The sequence below is a fragment of the Electrophorus electricus genome, chromosome 9 (assembly GCF_013358815.1).
Source record: "Electrophorus electricus isolate fEleEle1 chromosome 9, fEleEle1.pri, whole genome shotgun sequence".
Lineage (NCBI taxonomy): Eukaryota > Metazoa > Chordata > Actinopteri > Gymnotiformes > Gymnotidae > Electrophorus > Electrophorus electricus.
This window is the reverse complement of record NC_049543.1, coordinates 14,785,677-14,811,001: the sequence shown is the minus strand read 5'-3', so window position 1 is coordinate 14,811,001 and position 25,325 is coordinate 14,785,677. Positions and strand designations below refer to the sequence as shown.

Here is a 25,325-nt window from a genome sequence, read left to right as displayed (position 1 = left end):
AGAACTGCACTGCACGCTGGCAGCCGGGCAGTCGGCTCTCCTGGGGCCAGGCGGTCGGCTCTAGGACCACCAGGTCCCTGCATCCTGAGTGCAGGCCAAGACCTGTATGTCTGTGGTCCAGCCTTCACTTCATAATTGATATAATGGAGAGTCCACATGGTCCAGGTTTTCCAGATGGGGGGAAAAAAAATGCTCACTCTCTCTTTTTCTCTCTCTCTCTCTCTCTCTCTCTCTCTCTCTCTCTCTCTCTCTCTCCCTCTCTCTGTCTGTCTCTGTCTGTCTGACTCTTTCTCTGTCTCTCTCTGTCTGTCTGTTTGGCTCTTTCTCTCTCTCTCTGTCTGTCTGTTTGGCTCTTTTTCTCTCTTTCTCTCTCTCTCTCTCTCTCTCTCTCTCTCTCTCTCTATATATATATATATATATATATATATATATATATGACACATGTATAGAGAGATGAAGAATATGTATGTATGACAGAGAGAGGCAGAGAATGTGTTTGATGGAGAGGCACAGAGAGAGGTGGAGGATATTTGAGTAAGACATAGAAGCAGAGAGAGGTGGAGGATATTTGAGTAAGACAGAGAAGCAGAGAGAGGTGGAGGATATTTGAGTAAGACAGAGAAGCAGAGAGAGGAGGAGGATATTTGAGTAAGACAGAGAAGCAGAGAGAGAGGTGGAGGATATTTGAGTAAGACAGAGAAGCAGAGAGAGGTGGAGGATATTTGAGTAAGACAGAGAAGCAGAGAGAGGTGGAGGATATTTGAGTAAGACAGAGAAGCAGAGAGAGGAGGAGGATATTTGAGTAAGACAGAGAAGCAGAGAGAGGTGGAGGATATTTATGGCAGATGTATGGAAGAGTTTACTGAAAAGGCACTAGTGGGGCAAAGAGGGCAAAAAATCCAGCAAAGCAAAGAGATGTTGATGGCTCTCGGAGCCGCCGGGGTCATGAATTAAAGATGGAGGCTAAGTGTGCGAAGGAGTGCTGAGGTGTACAGAAACCAGTCATGTGACGCCTCTCCATCACGCGATGCCACGTGATGCCTGTCCATCAAACACACTGGTGCATACTAATAGACACACCAGGGGTCTGGGTCTGGGCTCAGAGCGGGGCTTCAGGTCATAACCAGCTGTTCTCACCATGCACCAGCATTAGGCTGATTCTGGAACAGGCTTGTTGTTAATAGCCCAGTTGCTGGTATAACCAAAAACTGCTCTGGGTTCAGTGCATCCTTATGTTTTTTTTTCCCTTACGTGATCTAAACATATATACACGGCTTGCTCCCGCACTTGTGCTGCAGTTCCCGTCTGTGGTATTTCGTGACGTTTTAGCTCGTCTCAGCCGAGCTCGTCTGAGGTCAGCATAAAAAGCCCAGACGGCCTCGCAGCTTCTGCTGAAACTATGCGCCAGGACCTCGGCGCCTTATCAGCGGGTTCCCAGCCGCTGCTGCATGTGAAACCTGTTCAGCAGGTGTATTCAAAAACACTCGCCTCCGTTCCCACCCTGCAATCCACCTTGTGTGCACGCGCAGCATCTGTCCCAGAAATGACTTGGAAATTAGTACACGTGTGCCTGGACTGTGTGAGACCTGTGTAACATGTCTGTTCACTGTTGTGTCATTCCAAACCACAGTTACTGGCAGCTTCCCACAGGACCAAATTGTATCACAATAGCTTGTGGATGTCTGTGAGTTTCGTGGCAGTCTGAGATTGCACCAATGTCACAGAAGCCATTTTCTATGACCTGCAATCACTTGTGGGCTGCTGCTCATCTATTTCTCCATATTTATTGTGCGGCAATAATTTGCACTCATGGCAAAGCACAGAATGTATAACATGCCTGCTGTACACTGGAGAGTCCTGTTTGCACACTACTGCTGGATGGATAATGGTACAGGGATTTTTAATGTTTGGCGTTGAGAATTAATTTTCACATCTTGACTAACTTGAGTGGTGCAATTTATCACTGTGGCGTTTTGGCCTTCTCTGTTCTAACATTCTAACATGATTTATTCTAACATTATAGCATGCATGCACGCTTGCATTTTTTTCTTTCAGGACCATGGACAGTAGTGAACCATGAGCGAAAACGAACGAAAATGCATTCAGCACCACGGACAGCGTCATTTGTAGGCGATGGTGCACACTGTTTTCTGTTACTCTCTTTTAGAATAACAATTCAGTAATACTAAAGCTAATCAACATATTCAGTTTACAGCCATGCAGGCAAAAAGCATTTAGAATAATTTCTTTAATTATTCCTTCTGGAGAAATCATCCATACGTTGTCATTTTTTTTACTATATGAAACTATTTTTTATTGTACTTTTTTAGAAAGATCTAGAATCTGATCCTAGCTTCTTACCCCCCCCCTCTCTCTGTGTGTGTGTGTTTGTGTGTGTGTGTGTGTGTGTGTGTGTGTGTGTGTGTGTGTGTGTGTGTATACGTGTGTATGCGCGTTTAAAAGTATTGACAGCTGAGCCACATAAAGATGAATTCTGAGCCCTGACATGCTATACCTGATGCTCCCCCTAGTGTATACACCCCCCACTGCCTCCCGAGACACACTCACACGCGTACACACATACACAAGCATACACAACACTTTTAAGAACATAAATAAAAACAGGGATATACAGTGTCCTGGCAAACAGAAGTTAGGGTGAATTCAGTTAGACGCTAGCACCCATTGTTACTGTGTGCGCGGGCGGCGCGTGCGTGCCTGTAGATGCATGTATGTATAAAAGATCGTTTGTGACGAGTGCGGGATAGACGCCCCCGACTGGAATGAGCACCTTTTTTGCCGTATTTGCGCGTTGAAACGTCACATTGTTGTTTTCGCGTTAGTTCTCTACGTGCACAGTAATCAGAAACAAAACGCGAAAGTCTGACTTGAAAGCATTACAGTTACCGAGAATACAAAAGCTGAGACGCTTTCGGTGCGCGTGCGCTTGTGTTCGTGTTCATTTGCTAATCAGCCTGAAACAGTTGAAAGTGCGTGCTCTTTCAACACTATTTGCTCTTTTGCCTGTAATAAAAGGCTGATTCGCGCTAGGCTTCATCAACGGCGTTTTAGTGGAGGCCAAATTGAATCAATACCCAAAGAGATTTTCTGGAGGCTGTTACAGGTTTAGGTCCAAGCTGGGGCGGACATGCACGTGCAGCGCCTGATCGACCGCTCGGCGTATTCAACTTGCCGCTGAACTGCTTCACTTTAGACGCGCTTCAAAAACGTGCAATCACGGAAAGTTAACTTACATGCAAAGTACGCAGTTGACACCCGCCACTGAAGAATGACGTTAATACTAGATAAATGCAACACGATTTCAACGTTTCCCCCCGCTCCTTTGCACAAATTTTAGAATACAAATTGCGTGCAGATGTCTTGATGCGAAATATAAATACAGACGATAGAACAAGGATCTCCCCATTTTCACGGCAACACGTTCGCATAACGATGCGCGCGGGGAAAATCGCGCCAAGGGGGTGGGACGAGATCAACTCCACCACGCGCATTCCGCGCAACAACAACCACAACTGCACGAGGCAGCTGGAATCCCCGTACGGAGCGTTTGCCGTTTGCTCGTTTCTTGCCACTATTTTGGCGAGTGTTGCGAGTGTTCTCCCGCGGAGAAGAAGCCCCTCCCCCCCAAACACCGCCACGCTCGATGCCTTCCGCGGAGACGATGACTTTTTTCCTCCTTTCCCTTCTCCTGATGTCGCGAGGTAAGCGTGTGTGGGTCCGGAATGTTGCCGAAACAACTTAAGTTATCGAACTGTTTAGGCGCGAGCCTGTTCTCTGTCGGCGAGGGGCCGTTCTGAGCGATGCGCGTTCCGTTTCTGTTTCGGTACTGCGCGCAGTCTTTCTTTGTACGGACTCGCCAGCGGTCTTGAGCAAAACTACTAAAACTGCTTTTCTAAGGATTGGAAATCGTCGGCTGTGTCTTTGTCTGTTTGTGGGACATTGTTTAACCCATAACAATGCAATTCAATAAACGTAGTTGCCAGACTGAAAAGCTGCACGGTGATCTGTGCGCTTCGGTTTCGCGTCACTGCCAGGTCGCCTGCTGCTTTGAACATTAGCGGTCAGTCAGCAGAGCGCGCGGCGGCGAGTTTCTATGCCTGTTAGTCTGCACGTTACAGCACGTTACTTTAGTGCCCAATTAAAGCAACCTCGGGGTTCCGCGCCGGCGGGGCGCGTGCTGCGCAGTTTCAGGAGGCTTCTCCTCCTCGAGGAAGACAAGGACTGAATCTGCAAATCTAAGAATCTCCGTTACGTGAACTGCGCAACTCAGCCGGTAAAGCGCGTGGCAATTTAAAGCCTAAGAGATCAGAAGTCGCGTTTAAGCAGCTGATTTTTCGTAACTTTTTAATATTCTTTGTCGTGTTACAAGATGTGTCGTGTGAGTCTCTTAAAATATTTAAAGTTGTGGATAATTTAAAGTTGTGACTCTAGAATCTTTATGGAATCTTTATGGACAAGTGCACTCAGTAATCAGCGACTTTATATTTGAAGCTCTTAGTGTTTAATCCCCCCCATCTCTATCTCTCTCTCTCTCTCTCTCTCTCTCTCTCTCTCTCTCTCTCTCTCTCTCTCTCACACACACACACACACACACACACACAAACACACACACACACACACAGGTATTCAAGTAAATTTACATATTGGTTAATTCCTCAGTACTGTTTGCTTAGTGTATTACAGTTGTGACTTAGTCTACAGTTCTGCATTATGTCTGTTTTGGGGTGTGTGTGTGTGTGTGTGTGTGTGTGTGTCTAAGAGAGAGTTTGTATGTGTGTGTTTCATTCCAGCAGAATGCAATTCTCCCTCTGAGCCTCCCTGTCATGCAGGATTGGTCATGAGGTCACCAAACTGAGAGAGAGAGAGAGAGAGAGAATGAGTGAGAGAGAGGGAGAGAGAGAGAGAAGGAGAGGTCCTTTGAGGAGACAGCCACATATATACTCATGAGAATTATATATATATATTTTAGTCTCATGAGTCTCTCTGCTTCTGACCTTCCCAATGGCGAAGTTCAGCTGCTTCTCTAACAGACAGCAAACTATGATATCATAATAGCACAGCATCTCCCACCTGCACAACTGTTCTACGAGCAGTTTGGCTTTAACAAATGACCATCACCATTTCTCTGGAGGAATACGCTACAGGGCATTCTGGCCATTAATGCTCTGATAGGGAAACTATGCACTTTTTTGTCCTTTCTGCAGACCCTTAGTTAGAACACACTTCAGATACATGCTCTCCAATGTATTGCCAAAAAGCTTCTAGATGAACTACCATCCCACTCGCAAATCATTCTACAATCAACCAAAACCTTTTAAACTGTGGACTGTACCAGGGGCAATGTGTCATTGGTGTGGTAGATTTCAGTGGAGCAGAGCTCCATACTGGGGACTCAGTGCAACATGCTTCTTGATACATCTGTGATCAGATGCTGGGCTGAAAAAGTGATTACAAACAGCTTGATTTTGGATAGGAGTTTATATATACACACACACACACACACACACACACACTGTTTAAATGCTTTTGTCACCAATGGATGCAGTGTGAGAGGTTGAGGCTATATTCCCCCTCAGAGTTAGCATCACGTGTCATTTAAATCTGTGTGTGGATATTGGCACCCGTATTGGTAATGCTGTGGATTTGGGCACCCATATTGGGAATGCTGTGGATTTTGGTGCCTGTATTGGGAATGCTGTGGATTTGGTGCATCCATATTGGGAATGCTGTGGATTTGGGCACCCATATTGGGAATGCTGTGGATTTTGGTGCCTGTATTGGGAATGCTGTGGATTTGGTGCATCCATATTGGGAATGCTGTGGATTTGGTGTGCCCATATTGGGACTGTTGTTCTTTGTTTTAACAGCTGAGATTTTGCCGCTGCCTCTTTCACCGAATGCTGCGTTGGAGCCGCGGCGTGCCGGACTCGCAGCTCTGCCTCACCCGCACGCGCTCGGAGAAGAGGCTTTAGCATGGTGCAGTGAGCCCATGGGATTGCCCATGGCACCTCACAGGGTGGGTTTTATCTGCTGGGACACACGCCTCCACAGCGCGGTGGGGAGAGCCAGACCGGCGCAGCGAGGCAGAGAGACGTGAAAGAATGAGCAGAGAAAAAGAGCGCGGGGGGGAGAGACGACTTTTAGAACATCACCCGCTCTGTCTCTTTCTCTCTCTTGCTTCAGTCTTTTAGTCTCTACTCACTTTTATGGCTGGAGAAGGTCTTTTTTTTGTGGAAAACATCAATGTAAGTTCGTTCTTAAAAAAATATCTGACCATAAAAACCATCCCACCCATTACCTTGAGCCCTCTTTACCAAGCTACACTCCCAAGACGCATGAACGCTCATCGCCTGACTACAGCTGAGCATCGTTGGATAGACGAGCTTGTTTTTCTTCACTGTATCTAACTGCCTTGTGTCTCATTTGCATGACAGAAAATACCTAAAATGAACACAGTGGAGATGAATAACATGGCTACTGTTAGTACGCATTTGTCAAGCTAGTATGTTAGTACTGAGGAATGTTTTTGAGATTCATGCAGTAACATATGGCAGACTACCTTGCAGCAGCTAGCTGAGGTCAAGTTAGATTATCAGGCAAAGCAAAAAAGATACGGTTAGAGATACTACACAATCTTCAGTAAATTTTATTTCTATTGTTTGCTGACCACACCTCTGTAACATTACCGTTGTACTAAAACATAAAGTGGCTATGTAAGTAGCTAGCTTTAGGAAAAATGCATTCCAGCGTAACAAAACAAACCAGATAATAGGCTCTTTAAAAGTTTGCTAATAAGGATTTTGGCATTTTGACAATGGATGTGGAGATTTGTGCCATCGATCCAAAGTGTTGATCCTGTACTTTAACAGCTAAATCAATTAGGCTACTAGCAGATAATGTATATGACGATATTGCATGTACATATTGCATGTACATTAAAGCATTAGTCCACTTTTATCCTTACATGAGGATGCATATACATAAGCATGTACATATAATAACATAATTCAAAATAAAAGTCTTGGAATAAATCAACTTAATGCTAATATAATTTTAAATTAGACACCTTGTATCATCAGCCAGTTTCTAGTTATTGATGAGACGCATTCATGAATAGTTATTTGGAGACCTCTCCCTGGTGGTCTCCCTGTTGTTCTTTACCAAATATTTGAACCTGGGGTGAAGTAACATCATATAGATGTTTAAAATGTCCAACCAATTTGCGTAAACTCTCCTGAAAAAGTTCAATATTTGTTAGATGTCTAGCTACTCTGTCCCCACGGTCCCCAGTGTAACTCCTCCATTTCGTTTGCACGATTGAAATTAACGCGGAGTAGAAGCACGAGTAATGAACTCAAATGTTTATTTGCAAAAACCAAACAGAACAAAATTAAAAAAGGCAGCAGGCTGAACATCGGCGTGACCGCTGAACTCAGCCGGTCGTGGCGATTAAAGAAATGGGAAAAACAAATGAGGAACAGGTGTAGGTGATAATTCAATAAACAGGTGATTGGGACCGAGGGGGTGAAATGTGAGCTGTGATTGGTGGGTGCGGTTATGAGGGCCGGCTAGGTCCCAGCAATGATGAGGCTGCTGAAAGCATAGCCGAGAACTCTACCAACGTGCCTTCATGCTCCCCGGCAACAGACACCTCTGAATCGGGGACTTCAGGCCGTCCAGTTTCATTCTGCACCAGTATGCTGATTGTCCAGTGTGAACGACATTAGTTTGACCGGATTATGGCGATATATCTGTGGCCCGTAGAGCGGCCTGTCGTCGTCCTTAAGGCAAATCTCACCACGACGTACATTTGCTTCCAAAATATGTGATGAAGCTGCCGACCATGAAAGAAATTAAAGTGTGACATGGCAGTAGTGTGGAAAAACATTGTCATGTTTTTGGACTGCTAGATGAATGAATGAACTACAGGAGACAATAATATATTAAGTTTTGTGAAAGTAACGCTACTGCTGTTAAAATATGTTAAGATTTATCCTAACAACAAAAAAATTCTAAATTCTAAGGAATTCTTTCATTCAACATTCTAAAGGAAATTAAGCAATGTCTTGATGAAAGGAAAGTTGCATTTATTAGTGGTGATATGGCACAGAACATAATAATGATAATAAAGGCACACAGGAGTATCGGAATATGAGGGAGAATAAGAAGGCGTTAAGCTTGCCTGGAATTACCTCAATAATTTGATGGGTAAAGAAGATAGAAAAAAGTTTGCTTTCAGATAGTGACTCATTCTCCAGTGATTTAAAGGTGCCATAGAATACATTTATTCCGTATTTTAAATTGTCTGCATAGAATGCCAGCTTTAAGGAGCAAATGCGCTATAGAGCAGATATCTCTAAGCACCTGAACTAGTTAGCTTTTGAGTTCTGTTGAAATACAAATGAGAAATTTACCTGACAGAGGTGAATGATTGCTATGCCAGTAAATTTGTAACTTTCCCTCGCTCCAATGCCAAACGCTAAGTGAACCTTTCTAGGTATTGTCCAAAGTTTGAGATACGTTTCACGAGTGGAACGTGTGGAGCAAATGAACCACGTAAAATTACCCAGGATCCTGTTAGTTATGAACATCACCTGCATGCCTCCTTAGGAAGGGTGTGAAAAGTGCAGATGCTATGACTGTATGACGCTGGTTGACGGTCCTCTATACAGTCAGCCATTTTTTGTTGATTGCTCCGTTGGTTGGGTTTTTCACAGAACTGTTGAAGTTTCCGCATGCAGGTCCATGTTAATATTGCCTGGGCTTGAAGGCAGGCTGGTGTGTTCAAATTCTGTTTGTGTAATTATTAATGATTGTTATGAGACGGAATTCAAAATTGGGCCGTTTTTACCGCCATCTTTTGATTATGGGGGAATTTGCATTTTAAGGAAGTGACAGCAGTGAAGTTCACAGCGTCAGATCCATGAACTCTCCTTATTCAACCATGCCAAGTTAAACTGAGTTTTCCATTTTGCGGCACCTTTAAATCCATTCTATAGCAGATTTGAGAGATGGCGACATGGTTTGGTTTGTGATGATGTGTATATCCATGTCAACAGCTACACTCCCTTCATACTTAAGGAGAGGGAAATAGCAGCTGGTTTAGCCTGAGAGGAGGCGTGAATAAGAGCTATGCCCCCCCCCCCCCCCCGTGTTTACTACAGGCTGGTTTCAGAGGCTGAGTGATGACCATGTTCTGCCACATGGAAATTGTCCGGTTATTCCCACACAAACATGCTTGGAGTGCTGCTCCACCTGGATCCTTGTAGGTCACCAGATATGGTCCATTGGTAAACACCTGGATCCTTGTAGGTCACCAGATATGGTCCATTGGTAAACACCTGGATCCTTGTAGGTCACCAGATATGGTCCATTGGTAAACACCAGGATCCTTTTCAGTTTGTCCTTTTCAGTTTCAGTTTCAGCCAGATTTATGGATTAAGAATTTTCTTTTTTTTTATCAGAGTGGTTGTGAATGGCATCGTGTCAAAGCAGCTTCTCTTAAGTGCAGGGGTGCCTCAGGGTTGTATCCTATCACCAATAATGTTCACTGCCTATTGTAATGAGATACAAATCCATAGTGGTTTACTTTTGTAAGGAGGCTGCGTATTTTAATCAGATTGATACATTTATTAGCTTGATCAGACTTTGCTCTTATTGTAACCAGCAGTAAAACAAAGGATTTGGAAAATCAGTGGGAATAATGTTCTGATTCACACAAACAGGGATAAGTCGGATAATCGGTTTAGAATTTGGAGCATTTGGGCTTCCTGCTTGTCAGTAAATCGATGTTCACGGCCAACTCTAAGATGATGTTCAAAAAGGCCACGGAACACACAAACCTGCTGAGGAAACTGAGCAACTTCTCTGTGAGGAGAGATATTTTAGAGCTAGTCTACAGGTACCTGGCTGGGAGCATTTTGACATCACATACACACTTGGTATGGCATTCTTAGGGCTAAGGAGAAGTCCAGGTTGTCTAGGATTGTGAATGTGGCTGGGAAAATTATATGTAAACTACAAAAACAGTTATCTGAGATATATTTCTCTAGTAGCAGGGAAATACCATCTGTTTGTCGAATTCCATCTGCTCCCCTCTGGAAAGCGTTATTGGGTACCTCGGGCCACAAACGTGATTTTCAAGAATTTGTTTATTCCACATGGAATTTCTCTAATGAACTCTTAAGTTATTTATTGATCTGATGAATCTCAGCTAAACGTGGCCGTATTTCAGTCATTCTGATAATTGGTGCATTCAAAGCTGTATTCAAAGTTCTTAGATGTGCTTGTATATGTCCATGCATTGCATGTACACCTTTTCTGTTGTTTGCAAAAATGGACTGTAATGTTTTTATTCAGTTATTCTCTCTCTCTCTCTCTCTCTCAGTCCCTGTCACTCTCTGAGTGACAGGCTCCTGAGCCAATTTAAATTGGCTCCTGACAGTGTCAATGGGTTAGTCACCCAGGGAAGAGGTTTCCTGCACATTTCGAAGGCCAGTATTTCCCCATCCCAGGTAGACTGATTGCAGAGAGGAGAGGACATATGAAATCACTGGGAACGTTCCTGTCCCAGGAGCACATTTTTCCATAGTGTTGCGTAATGATACCTGAGACCGAGGCTTTGCAAATATAGTGCGGGTTATTTTCTCCTTGTCTGTCCTTCCATGGACACATGAAGACATGCACACACAGCTATACAAGAATGCACCGATACACACACACACACAGGACTCTGTGACAGCAGTCCCAGTGTAGCTGCATCACAGATGACACTCTGGCTGTGACGTGGGCCCTTGGAAAGAAAAGTACACACACACGCACACTCTCACACACATGCCCGCATGCACACATCTGTCCCCTAGAGCAGTGTGTGTGAGATGGCTAGCAGAGGCAGAAGCGTGTAGGAACACCTCCTCTGTCTGAGTCTGGAATGCCACTGCTCGGTTAACAAAGAAATATGCTTAACACCACCATGTAACGGGATAGAGAGGAGGTTAGGCAGAAGTGCAGAGCTTCTGTCATTTAATCTCTCTCCCTCCACGCCTCCACTTCTCTCTCTCTCTCTCTCTCTCCATCCACCTCTCTCCCTCTCTTGTTCCCACTGCATGAGTGGCTTTCTCCTCTGCAGTGTGACGTCTCCCCACCCTTTCCATTTAGCCACTCTTCGTCACTTGCATCACCACCATCGTCACCATCTGCTGCTACGCAATCTCTCCATCACTGCAAAGCCTTCGTTAGAGAGACTCTGATTGGCCCGCTTGCTCCATGTCGAGGTTGTGTCCTGATGTCGTAATTAGGATAGACAAAGTGCCGGGGCAGCCGTAGGGAAGCTTTCAGCGTGGATCCCTGGTCTGATAATTCCTGTATAGTACTGTATCATCTCTCTATCACTCTCACACGCAAGCACGCACACACACACACACACACACACACACACACACACACACACACCGACCTTTCCTGGAACCTCATGTCAGGAAATGAGAGACAGAGGAATAACAGCTATTCTGCTATTCTGACTGAAAACCCACACTTCATTCTGGAGCATAAATGGCCGTTTTAAATGGTCGTGCTGTCCCATCTGACCATCTGATCACGCACACGCTCCTGGATCATTATTTTAATGGCTCGCGTGAACCCTTGATTTCTGCACCTACTCAGCCCTGCTCACCTGGCCTCCCTGCATCGTTGCCATGGTGACCTCTTCTGATTGGCCAGATAAGTGATGTGCCCGCCCCTTTATGCCCCCTAATTCCCATATGTGTATCAACTGGGAAATAACATGACATCACAAGGTTGATGTAATAGGTCAGGGGTTCCCAGCAAATGGAGATAATCTGTCCTGCAGAGTTTAATCCCTATCTTAATATAGCACACTTAATCTGATCCTGGTCATCGCTTTCAGTGGAATCTTAATCTTAGAGCCAGATGAAATAGATTAGGCTGGATTTATCAACTGCAGGACAGCCAATCTCCTTTAGTCGGAGGCAGGATCAGGCACCTTTTGCATTCGACACTGAGTATTTAATGCTATATTTCATCATCGAACTTCCCTTAAGTCCAGGTCATATCGTTTCATATCGTTAGGAGTGAAAATTTGAAGTTTTTTAATTTTAATCTACCTCTCCTGTCAGCTTCTGTCTGCAGCGCTTCCGATGTGCAGAACATTCCAGAATGTTCTGCTCTCGGAAAGTTCCTCTCCAGGGCCGGCCCGGGAGCCTAACTCCTGAAGCAGGGCTAATCACCCGAGAGCCCGCTGTCTGCTGGCTTTTGCGTCCCACGACGGCAGATGTCCGTCTCCTATAGTGATAACCAGACTGAAGTCAGGTGGGTATTAGCAGCACTGCCCCAAGAACCTGTGGACATCAGCCCCTCAACCATGAGGTTATTTCATTAAGCCCAACAGATTCCGGAAAAATGAAAGCTCCTGCGCACAATATGTTGTGTTTTAATTGGACTTTAGTTCTTCTTCTTCTTCTTTTTTAAAATTAATATATGGCCTTGTTATCCTTGATTAACCCAATTAACAGAGAGGGCCGTGGAGAGTTAACGAGTTGAAGTAATTAAAGACAAGACTGAGACAAGACAACACACTCGCTCTCTACAGACATCACCACTGAACTTTGTGTGTGTGTGTGTGTGTGAAATACAGTGCTCTGAAATGTACTGAAGTTTGTGTGTCTATGTGTGTGTGTCTGTGTGTGTGTGTGAGGGAGAGAGAGTGTGTGCATGTGTGTGTGAGATACAGTGCTCTGAAATGTACTGAAGTTTGTGTGTCTATGTGTGTGTGTCTGTGTGTGTGTGTGAGGGAGAGAGAGTGTGTGCGTGTGTGTGTGAGATACAGTGCTCTGAAATGCACTGAAGTTTGGGAGCTCTCTGCTTCTCCTGAACAGACTCCATATTAACCTTCTAATCTTTAAAATGCCCTGAGGATGAGAGAACAGAAAACTATTCCAGAACATTCCCTGGAGCCTGAGGCCTCTTTTCCACCGCAGGCCCAAACGGTTCTGTGCCAGCAGTGTATCCATTCCCACAGTGTCTCTGTATGGACCCGGTTTGGCCCAAAACACGTACAAGCCATGCCCAAACCAGTCTCCTCTTCACAATTAGCTACTTGTGCTGAGTGCCAAAAATACATCCTGGGGGGGCGGGCTCAGTGACGTAAGGACTTGCTAATTGGCTCTACATTTCTGTCACTATGTTGCAGCCTACCTAAAAAAAACCCACATCAGGCTCACAGTTCTTTGTATTTTCAGGACGACTGACACACACTTAATAAGATTTCTTAGGCACCTCATTGCCATCATTATGCAGGATAATCTGCATGTCAAATTCGTAGCTTGTTATTGGTTGACCTTGGGCACATGAAGCACATGAAGGGATGGTTTAATCAGGAACACCTGCTCTACAAATGTACCTGATAGGTGGACCTGCACTGAAAGTTACAATTATTTATACCGCACTTTTTACAAGAGCTGTTGTCACGAAGCAGCTAAACAACCCCAAGTGCGAAAGCCAAGGGTGCCAGTGGTGAGGAAAACCTCCCTAGAGCATGAGGGATAAGCCTTGAGAGGAACCAAGGCTAAAAGCAGGGGGGGGGGGGGGGGGGGCATCCTCCTCTGGCCGACGGACACTACTGTAGTAACAATGTAAACAATAAAGTGCAGAATAAGTAATCAGAGAAAATAAGCTATGAATTTCTAGTTTGGTTTTCTAGAGTCCCAGAAGCATAGAGTCAGGAGGAAGCCCAGGCATGAGGGCTCCCTGGAACATCAGCACTCCGCCGTTCTCGGTCGACACACTTGAGCGACAAAAGAGAGGCGAAGTGTCACGCGTCCGGACCAGCCCAGAACGGCCCGATTCAGCTCGTTAGCCCTGCGCTAACACAGAGTCTGAGGCATATGGCAACACTCCAGAGTCCTCGGCGGGAACACAAATGCTAAGTTCAGTTACCCAACAGCTGTTTCTTATCTGTTTCCTATGTTCTTCCTACGGAACAGTTCTGCACTATCGGCCTGTGCATTTCTAGGTGACTAGTCATATTAGGATGGATTTTGGACTGATTTTTGGCAGATATTAAGATGGCTTAGCATATATCCATAACTTCATCTTGGATCAGAAACAGACCGTAACAGAGCTGCTGTGAGGTGTATGTGTTTATTTCTGAGGATCCCGTGGGAATGTTTTTTTCTTTTTGCCCTTGTTTCTGTGGAATGTGTGTTGTGCGGTGGCCGATGCATACCAAACAGCTAACGTGAGGCGCGTCTCAAGCTTGTGAAAGCAGCCCTGCTTCCTGCTTGCTTGGCTGTAGGTCCTTGAAGATGGCTGAGGGTGACCTCTGACCTCAAAAACTCTTAGAGTGCTGGGTGGGGTAGAGGGACCCTGAGGAATGTGCTAAAAGCAAGAGAGCCTAAGAGCTTGCTGCTCACACACACACACACACACACACACACACAACAGATCATGAGAAACACCGACAGGGCTGAGCTACTTCACAGTGTTAGTGTATGCACAAGCTAACTGTATGTTTAACATTATATACATTATATACAATGTGTCACATGTGTGACCTGATGCATTACCGTTCTAATTATCGGCTTTAGCTATAGGAAGCGTGCATACACTAGTCTTGTGCAGTAGAACATGTAATCACCATCGTAATGAGAATAATCTGCATATGATATTCATAGCTTGTTATAGGTTGACCTTGGACAATAGTGGACAATGCTGCACTGAAGACACACAAATGCACAGGACGCACTGTTGTTATCACTTCTGAAGTGCACGAAGGGATGGTTTAATCAGGAATACATGTAGTCAGCCCTGTACCCTGTATTTAACACTATGTAGTCACCTCTGTACCCTGTATTTAACACTATGTAGTCAGCCCTGTACCCTGTATTTAACACTATGTAGTCACCTCTGTACCCTGTATTTAACACTATGTAGTCACCTCTGTACCCTGTATTTAACACTATGTAGTCACCTCTGTACCCTGTATTTAACACTATGTAGTCACCTCTGTACCCTGTATTTAACACTATGTAGTCACCTCTGTACCCTGTATTTAACACTATGTAGTCAGCCCTGTATCTTATATTTAACCCTATATAGTCAGCCCTGTATCCTGCACAGGCATGTTGTCAGGGTTTGTGTGCTTCTTTCACAAGTGACCTGGTTTTGACTGGACACACATAACATGCATTTACCATGTAAATGTACCGATTCATGCAAACCCCCTTTTTTCCCCCCGTTTGTTTAGCCATAAACACATACGAGTCCAGCTTTAACTGAAATAGGTGCATTTAGAAATACCCCAAATATCCAGACATCACCTACCCCCTTTTTTTTTTTTTTGAAAAACGGTCATTCATTAAACAGGTCACAGGAACCATGGAGGAACTGCACAGTGAAAAAGTCACATTACCAGTCAGTTATCTTCTGTGTCCAGAGAATGGCCAGAGCTGAAGAACAGGTGTGTCTAATAGCTCGTCCATCTCAGGGCAGGTCGGCCTGCCGTATAAAACAAATCATGATGCCACACGACACCCGAAGCCTTTCAGCCTCGTCTGTGTCAGCATGAGGGAAGGTTTCTGGTAGAGCTTAACGCACCCATCAGATGGAATATGTATGAATTCCATGCGCTACATGAACTCCGTGCAATTTAGCCGGGCGCCATGCATAAATGTAGCAGTCCCCCATCACTTTCATTAGAGTGCGCACTGCACGCTGGGGTTTTACAATGTGTGTGTGTGTGTGTGTGTGTGTGTGTGTGTGTGTAGAGTGTCTCTCATCCAAGGGAGAGGACAGGCTGTTCCGCCGCTTATTCCGGAGATATAATCAGTTCATCCGGCCGGTGGAGAACGTGTCGGACCCAGTGACGGTAGAGTTTGAGGTCTCCATCTCTCAGCTGGTCAAAGTGGTAAGAGCACGTGCGGTATGCCCACCTTACCGACTCCGCCCAGTCTCCCCCCAGCCTCCGCCCAGTCTCCGCCCAGTCTCCACCCAGCCTCCGCCCAGTCTCCGCCCAGTCTCCACCCCACTCTTGCACTTCCCCTCGTGGCTCTGAGCAACCGCCCCTGACGTACGGTATCTGTGGGCTGCAGACATCCACTAAAAAAAGGTCCATAACAAAACACGAAATATGACACTTTGATTTGAAATTTAATGAGGATTTGTTTTATGTGCAGCGAAAGCTGTGACTTCAACATTCATAAACATTTAGAAATGCTAACAAGTGTCGGCTGGCATAAAAATTGCTTCTGTCAACTTTGAGGTCAAGCTGCCCATAATAACTGTGGACACTATGGACGCTATGGGTGGTTTTTTTTGTATGTCTTGGTGACAGAATGCTGAAGATATGGCTTGGTTTGCTGGCGAAATTGAACAAAAGTGAGGACATCAGGAACCTTCTCTGTACTGCCTCCTGTTTTGTCATAACAGCGATATGAAATGCTGTTGCGTGACTGACGTTTTAGTGAAGTTTAGCGGAGTAAGGACAGGTTTTTGTGTACGTGTTAAGAAGATTTTAGATGTGCAGTCAGAAACCTGTTCCATTTAATGGGAGTTTGCTTCAAGAGAGGTTTCCTCTCGTCTAAGCCGGAGCTGCACATCCATCTGGGTTCACTGCCATTGAACTCGAGAAGCAAGGTTGGGGGGGAGGAATGTTTGATAGCGAGAGAATAAAAAAGCAAATGCAGAAAGCCGAGCACTTAGATCGGCCTTGCTGACTTGATCTTTCAAAACTACAAAAAAAAACAAAAAAAACAAAAAACCCAAAAACGCAGCGTCCCGAAAAGTCAGAAAAAAAAACAGAGCGTTCTGTCATCTTCCGACACCTTTGCTATTTCTTCAGGGTTCACGGAAATTTGCCGGGTGGCTTTTTTCCCCCTCTCTCTTTCTTCTTCCACGAGGAAATTTTTGGGCTTTTTTTTTTTTTGCTTCCGATCGTCATCAGCAGATCGGAGGGTGCGGCGGTGCTGACAGATCAGCTTTCTCACGGTTAAGTGATCCAAGCCGCCCTGCGCGCCAGCCGGCGTTCCCGTCTGCAGCGGCAGAACTGACAGGCACCTGCATTAAGGAGTGATTCTCTCTGGCACCGCCAACTGTGATGCGTCCACTGGGGGGAGGAGTCCCGGAGTGTGACTGTGCTGACTGTTCACGTCAAGGGGTTTTTGTGCCGCGTGACTACGGCCACTATGGTGGCGAGGCTTGTCTGGTGGTGAATGATGGTTGCAATACAAGCACTGCAAGACAAAAGGCAGAGAAGTGTCTCTTCTCTGGAACGTGTGTATGACATTAACCCTGGAGCTGTTCTGTTTCTTGCAGCGCTGACTATGTTTATATGGTTTTCATTTGTAGGCTTATGGTTTTCATTCTTCTTCCTAACCCTTGATCGTTTTGTTTTTCCTTTTTCTCACCTCTCTCTCTTTTTCCATAGGATGAAGTCAACCAGATCATGGAAACCAACCTGTGGTTGAGACATGTAAGTGATGTCTTCACTGCGGAATATGGTAGAGGAAATTGTGTGGTGTGTGTGTGTCTCTGTGTGTGTGTGTTGAGGGCAATACGTCCTCAGCCTAGTGCCACTGTAGCCTTGGCGTTAAAGTGAAGCGTTTAACACCGGTCAGCTCCAGAACGCACTGTACCTTACCCCTGTGAAATAACACCTAAAGAGCAAATTCAGCAGTGTGACAGATACTGGTGGGAACACGCATGTGCTAGTTCCCTGATCAGCGAACCACCCTGCGGGGGCACGTGGAGGAGGGAGGGGGGAGGATATGTGGGCGTATTCCGTAGATAGTTAGGTGACGTGTCATAATGATGTCACAAAGGAAACATGCATCATGTATGTGATACTCGAGTCTGAACCAGCCACAGTAGGGCCTTCCACTGGACGTGCGCTTGGCCCTCAGTGACGTGTATGAATTTGTCCATAACGGGTTATATACGAGTTATATATAGTTATATATCGCAATATACTGACATCACCCTCAGAATATATTATCTGTGCAGTTTGCTAACTATGTTAATTAGTGAGAGAGTGCAGAGAGGAGGAGTACAGTGAGGATTCCCATGATGCTGTGCGTCTCCTTAATCAATTCCCATGATGCTGTGCGTCTCCTTAATCAATTAATTAATTAATTAATCTGTAATAATTAGCTATTGTCTAAGTTGTGTATAGTCATATATAAGTTGGGTATAGTGTGTTATCGCTGTCCATGTGGTCTCGCCATTAACACTGTCATTTTGTCCTGCGTGTCAGTCCTCGTTATAGCTGTTGGCTATGCTGTTTAATGAAAGTGCATTTTGAGTGGTAAGAAATGGGGTTTCCTGGTTCTTCATCACTGCCAAAGCAAGAAAGCGTAAAGCAGTAACTGTCTGTTAACTGAACTAAAAGCAGTTCATCGATACTGTAAACAGTACCTGTGCTAGTATTTTAATCTTATCTGCCATTCTTCTAATTCTCCTTTTAATTAACTGACATACCAACCATATCCATTCAGATTTCAGAGCCATGCATGTGTTTGTGGGTGTGCGTGCGTGCTTTGGTGTGTATGTGTGTGTGTAGGCATGTACGCTTTGGTGCATCTGCATGTTGCAGAATTGATTTAAGTAACTTTGAAGTGGTTTGTGGTTTTGTCAGTGTGTGTGTATTTGTGTGTGTGTGGGTGTGTGCGCCTGCATCCACCCTGCAGTGTAGTGTAATTAAAGTACCCAGCGCCTGATGGGTGAGATTTGCATGAAACAACACACACACACAAACACACACACACACGGACACACACAGAGTATTGCTTTCTGTCACAGCTGCAAACATCCTGACGGGGCATTAGATGCTGACATTTTCAGGCGTGCGCGCGCACTCTCTCCATCGTGTGTTTTTTCCCCGCAGCCACCAGCGGTGTAGCAGTGGTGTCATCTGGTGTGAGTGGCTCATGCTGTGGTGAAGATGAGTGAGAGCGCACGGTCCTGTCACGCAGGGAGACGTGGCATGTCATTACACGCAAAAGATTCACAGCAGGGTGGTGGGCTTTGACTCACTTAGAGAAAGGCAGAGAGAGAGATAGAAAAAGAGGGAGAGACAGAGAGAGAGAGAGAGAGAGAGAGAGAGAGAGAGAGAGAGAGAAGGACTGCATGTGAGACTGCGAGACTGAGTAACATGGTCCTTTCCAAATCCTCTGCGAGACTCGCATAGTGTACTCGATCGGGGCGACCCCCCACCCGGGGGGGGGACGTAAGATAATGCCTAAATAAGCCCCGGACGTAAGCTAATGCCTAAATAAACATCGCAACAATAAAACAACCATGAACACTGCTCTGGAAGTCTACTCTGGAGGGCTCCCTTTACAAGGCCGGAATGTCCATCCTTCCTGTCGTATTTCACGATGCTCGTTCAGTGGTATGAGACTGATATCAAATATTAATTGTATATGATGTCAGCAGGTGTGTTGCTGCGCGGAACACCGTTCCTACGTGGGCCGTCAAAGCATGCGCGGGACCTGGCAATAATTCTGCAAAAAGAGTCAGAAGAAAGGACTCCGGTCCGTGCCGCGGTGTAACCGAATCCCTGCGCTGCCGTGGGCTGTGTTGCAGATATGGAATGACTACAAGCTGAGGTGGCTGCCGGCGGAGTTTGACGGCATCGAGTACATCCGAGTTCCGTCCAATAAGATCTGGAGGCCCGACATCGTGCTCTACAACAAGTAAGGCCGGTTGCCGCGGCTACCATGCCGCTGCCCCGGCGCCTTCTGGAGAATTCTGTCGCTCACGTGTCTGAAAAGCGGGGGGGAATTGGGAAGTACAGTAACAGGAATCGCCAGAAATTGCTGACAAGTTTACTCATGTGCTGTGAACATTTTCACCACTCTCAGACCTTCACGAGTATCCTGTGTGTGTTCTGATGTGTCAGACCGTTTAAAATAAATTATTTTGATCAAACTAATTTTAATCAAGCCAAACCCAAACCCGTCAACGGGCCGACAGTGTTTAATTATATTGCAAGGCAGATCACGACACGACACAATATAATTACAAAATAATCGCAATGCAATCATTTTGTTCATATCACGCTGCCCCAGTGTAAAATAAACCTTCAATCTGCTTTGCCCACCTCAGCGCCGTAGGCGACTTCTTAGTGGAAGATAAAACCAAAGCTCTGCTGAAGTACGACGGCACGGTCACGTGGATTCCGCCTGCTATCTTCAAGTCCTCCTGTCCCATGGACATCACCTACTTCCCCTTCGACTACCAGAACTGCTCCATGAAGTTCGGCTCGTGGACCTACGACAAGGCCAAGATCGACCTGGTGCTGATCGGCTCCAAAGTCAACCTCAAGGACTTCTGGGAGAGCGGCGAGTGGGAGATCATCGACGCGCCGGGCTACAAGCACGACATCAAGTACAACTGCTGTGAGGAGATCTACCCGGACATCACCTACAGCTTCTACATCCGCCGCCTGCCGCTCTTCTACACCATCAACCTGATCATCCCGTGCCTGCTGATCTCCTTCCTGACCGTTCTGGTGTTCTACCTGCCGTCGGACTGCGGCGAGAAGGTCACGCTGTGCATCTCCGTGCTGCTCTCGCTCACCGTCTTTCTGCTGGTCATCACCGAGACCATCCCGTCCACGTCGCTGGTCATCCCGCTGATCGGCGAGTACCTGCTGTTCACCATGATCTTCGTCACGCTCTCCATCGTCATCACTGTGTTCGTGCTCAACGTGCACTACCGCACGCCCACCACGCACGCCATGCCCGGCTGGGTGCGCGCCGTCTTCCTGCGGGCGCTGCCGCGCGTCATGCTGATGCGGCGGCCCCCGGAGCGGCCGGAGGCGCCGGGTAAGGGGGGAGCGCGTGAGTGCGGCGGCGTGAGGGGAGGAGGGGAAGCGACAGTGGGGAAGAAGGGCAGCGCCTCCCAGCGGGAGGCGACGAAGGGCGCGGAGGTCGGCGAGGGGAGGAAAGCAGGCTGCCCGTGCCATCCCGCCAAGGAGGGGCCCGAGGTGGATTGTGGGAAAGTGAGTCGGCAGCTGAATCCGCAGGCGATAAACACGGTGGTGGCGTTTTCCGTCGTGTCGCCGGAGATCAAGCAGGCCATCGAGAGCGTCAAGTACATCGCCGAGAACATGAGGAGCCGCAACAAAGCGAAAGAGGTACAGACACACTCACGAGCTCTCTCTCTCTCCCTCTCTCTCTCTCTCTCTCTCTCTCTCTCCCTCTCTCTCTCTCTCTCCCCCTCCCTCTCTCTCTCTCTCCCTCCCTCTCTCTCTCTCTCTCCCGCCCTCCCTCTCTCTCTCTCCCACTCCCTCTCTCCCTATCTCTCTCTCACTCTCCCTCTCTCTCTCTCACTCCCTCTCTCTCTCTCCCCCTCCCTCTCCCTCTCTCTCTCTCTCCCTCCCTCTCCCTCTCTCTCTCTCTCTCCCTCTCTCTCTCCCTCTCTCTCTCTCTCTCACGCGCTCTCTCTCTCATGCTCTCTCTCTCTCACGCTCTCTCTATCTCTCTCTTTATCTCTCTTTATCTCTCCCTCTCTCACGCTCTCTCTCTCCCTCTCTCACGCTCTCTCTCTCCATCTCTCTCTCTTTATCTATTTCTCTCTCTCTATCTCTCTTTCTCTCACGCTCTCTATCTCTCTCTCACGCTCGCTCTCTCTTTCTATCTCTCTCTATCTCTCACGCTCTCTTTCCCTCTCTCTCATGCTCGCTCTCTTTCTATCTCTCTATCTCTCTCTCTCTCACGCTCTCTCTCTCTCTCTCTCACGCTCGCTCTCCCTTTCTATCTCTCTCTCTCACGCTCTCTCTTTCTATCTCTCTCATGCTCTCTCTCTCTCTCTCACGCTCTCTATCTCTCTCACGCTCTCTCTTTCTATCTCTCTCATGCTCTCTCTCACGCTCTCTCTCTCTCTCTCACGCTCTCTCTTTCTATCTCTCTCATGCTCTCTCTCACGCTCTCTCTCTCTCTCTCTCTCTCTCTCTTTCTATCTCTCTCATGCTCTCTCTCACTCTCTCTCTCTCTCTCTCTCTCTCTCTCTCTCTCTCTCTATCTCTCTCTTTCACGTTCTCTCTCTATTTCTCTCGCTCACGCTCTCTCTCGCTCACGCTCTCTCTCACGCTCTCTCATGCGCACTCTCTCTCTCTCTCTCACACACACACACACACACTTCCTCCTCACACTCACTCTCTGTCTCACACATGCACACTCCCTCCTCACACTCTCTTGATCTCATACAAACACTCCCTCCTCACTCACACTCTCTCAATCTTACACACACACACACACACACACACACACACACACACAAACACACACACACACACACACACACTCCCTCCTCACACTCACACACTCTCTCGATCTCATATAAACAAACACTCCCTCCTCACACTCACACTCTCTCAATCTTACACACACACGCTCCCTCCTCACACTCACACACTCTCTCTCACTGACACTCCCTTCTCACACTCACAAACTCTATATCTCACTCACCACGTAGTCATGGCTACGTAAAGTTCCACAGTCCTATAGCATGTCTCCCTATTGAGTTACACTGGAGGAAAATGTCCAGGTTTTTCTTTCCTGTACTGTGACTGTGTCTTTACATGGTCTGAAGGAGAACTGTGTACTAGCTGGCTAGATCACGAGCTTCAGTAACTCATCTATAATTAAAATCTTTTTGACAGGTCAGTGGCCTCAGCCATTATCCAGCATGCTAGAAACCAGTCTTTAAGCATCTGTGCACTGAGTTACCTAGCAACAGTGTTCTTATGACTGCAACCACTATAAATTAAAAGCATGAGTTCGCAAGGTCAACTTATCTTTATTAAAGACTGTATATTTTTATATATTGGTGACGTATTCTAAAAAGATATATATTCCTAATATAAACAAAGAATTCTGAATTTAAAGGTGTATTGTAGATTGAAAAGAGATATATTTTTATTAACTGAATATGTACTGGTTTCCAGCATCTGCATACGCAGTCCGGTTCGACGGAGCCACCCCACCTTCCTGGCGTGCCTCGGTCCCTGCCGCTGTGCCAGACAGCCAGAGCTGCGCGGGGCGGCCTTAAGCCCTGACGCCCGGCCTTTAAAACGCACGCATGCCGGCGGTCTCGCACTTCAGGACCCTTGTTGGCATACGCTGCGACTCACAGATCCAAATCTGGAATGAGTTTTGCAGGGGGAGGAGCACTCAGGTGACTAGAATTGAGTGGGGCGTTCCGTCTGCAAATGCCCCCCTGTGGGGCAGTCGGGCTTGGATGTGGAAGGCCTCCACCCCCTGTCCTCTTCCTCCTCAGCACAGCAGTGGTCGCCGTGACGATTGTGAATGTAGCGTCACGTTTTTTCCCTTTCTCGCTTTCCAAACTCCTCTTCCTTTTCGATCTCTTTCAGGTAGAAGACGACTGGAAGTACGTTGCCATGGTGATTGACCGCATCTTCCTGTGGGTGTTCGTGCTGGTGTGCTTGCTCGGAACGTTGGGCCTCTTCTTCCAGCCTCTCATTGGCTTCCTCTCGTAACCGAAGGCCAATGACGCGCACCGGCCTACCCGTCCTAACCAATCAGAGACGCGCGATATCTGTTTAAGACAATTTTCAGAAATTTCACACACCTTCTTGTCCCACAAAATTCACCGCTGCTCTATCACAGTTAAAGGAACTATAACAGACTGGTTGCGGGTCATGTGTGCTCACTCTTTAACCGACTGAAAGACTGTCCTGCGCTTTGCGCTTGATATGATTGGCTGAATAACTTCAGACTCTGATGGTTATTTGAAGTGTTTGTTTTTAGGTTCGTCTAACACAGTCACATTTGTTGTCACTCTGACAATTTGGTCTCCTGTCCCAGTCTCGCACACTCACTTGCATGGATATCGCACTAAAAAAAATAAAAATACATTTTATATATATATATATATATATATATATATATATATATATATATATATATATATAGCGCGCACCAATCAAAGATGTGCAACCTCACCTCTGCTGAAAATGAATCATCAATAGCTACTCAGGAGAAATGTAGAAAACTAAACACCGACCAATGGGCTTTGACATTAGTCTACAATGTGGCTGATCTGTAAATAAAATTAAAGTAACCAGCTACTCACAGGTCTGATGTCCTTTTGGCAGCGTGTCTGTGGTTTTTATTCACTTTAATCACTGTTTTCAGCATGCTTCCTGTCAATGTAAATACTTAAATCCTGCCATTTGGGGGAGAAAATACCTGCGCTTTCAAAAATGGCTGTTGGACTGTTGCATGATTCACTTGATCTCTCTCTCTCTCTCTCTCTCTCTCTCTCTCTCTCTCTCTCTCTCTGTCTTTTCCCTCTTTGACACAAACGTCCCTTCTAAAATGTCACTGTTCAGAATTTGGGTCTGCGTTCCTCCTCCTCGTCAGTAGCCGACACGTTAGAATGTAAATGTGCGTTTCTTTTCCCTCGCCAATGTCAAAATAAAACGACGCTTCTGCTCTGTAACGTCACGTGCCGTCACAGTCCGTACGTGTCTGAGAAACGTGCTGGCTGGTTTTATTATGCAAATAAAATGATGCTGATTGGCCGATGCACTGTTAGCTGCACTGACGTTTTTAGGGGTCCCTTTGAGGTGAATTTGACTGCCTCTCCTGCGTTCCGTGGCTTTACATATCCCTGTCCATTGCTGAGGTTCTCCAGTTCGAGGAAGCCGGCGTAATTAAATGTAGCACGGTATTGCCATCCAGTGTTCTGTTGGAGTGGAGAAATATGTCCTTTTTCTCAAAGATGTCCCTTTGTCCACATATACAAAAGCCTCTCTCATGTTTATGTAACATGCTGTAATATAACCGATAACTGGTGTAGATTTAAATGCTAATTTCGAATCCTATTTTCGAATGCTAATTTCGAATCCTAATTTCAAATGCTAATTTCGAATCCTAATTTAGAAACCTAATTTCGAATGCTAATTTTGAATGCTAAGTGTGTGTAAATGGTTAGCATGCCATTACCGTAGCCCTGGCTGTGAACTGCTGTTTCACTCATAAACTGACCATTACTGAGCTGCTCCAGGCTGTAGCTATCAAAGGCCTTATGAAAACAACTTAGCAACAGATGTAAAGGACTCTGCGTGTATGTGTGAGTGTGAGCCACATCTGCACACCATATCCGTGCTGTCTGAACAACAGTGAGGTGGGTGGAGCTAGCGAACAGGCCCCGCCCAGTTCTCCAGCCACACCCACAATCAGCAGGTCACCGGTGCCATACTCCACCTCTCTGAAACATGGTCACAACTGAGCTCACAATCTATGCAAGGAAGACTGACCTCA

The 25,325-nt window shown here is 46.3% G+C and overlaps 1 protein-coding gene across 1 annotated transcript; it reads left to right on the top strand.

Annotated features, from left to right (window-relative positions):
* Positions 1-3,576: 3,576 nt before the first annotated feature.
* Positions 3,577-23,910, top strand: chrna6 (cholinergic receptor, nicotinic, alpha 6). Its single transcript, XM_035529942.1, has 6 exons — positions 3,577-3,722; positions 15,804-15,943; positions 17,462-17,506; positions 19,618-19,727; positions 20,140-21,172; positions 23,411-23,910. Exons 1-6 carry the CDS (start codon positions 3,665-3,667, stop codon positions 23,534-23,536), a joined length of 1,512 nt encoding a protein of 503 aa, XP_035385835.1. The 5' UTR covers positions 3,577-3,664; the 3' UTR covers positions 23,537-23,910.
* The last annotated feature ends 1,415 nt before the right edge of the window (positions 23,911-25,325 follow it).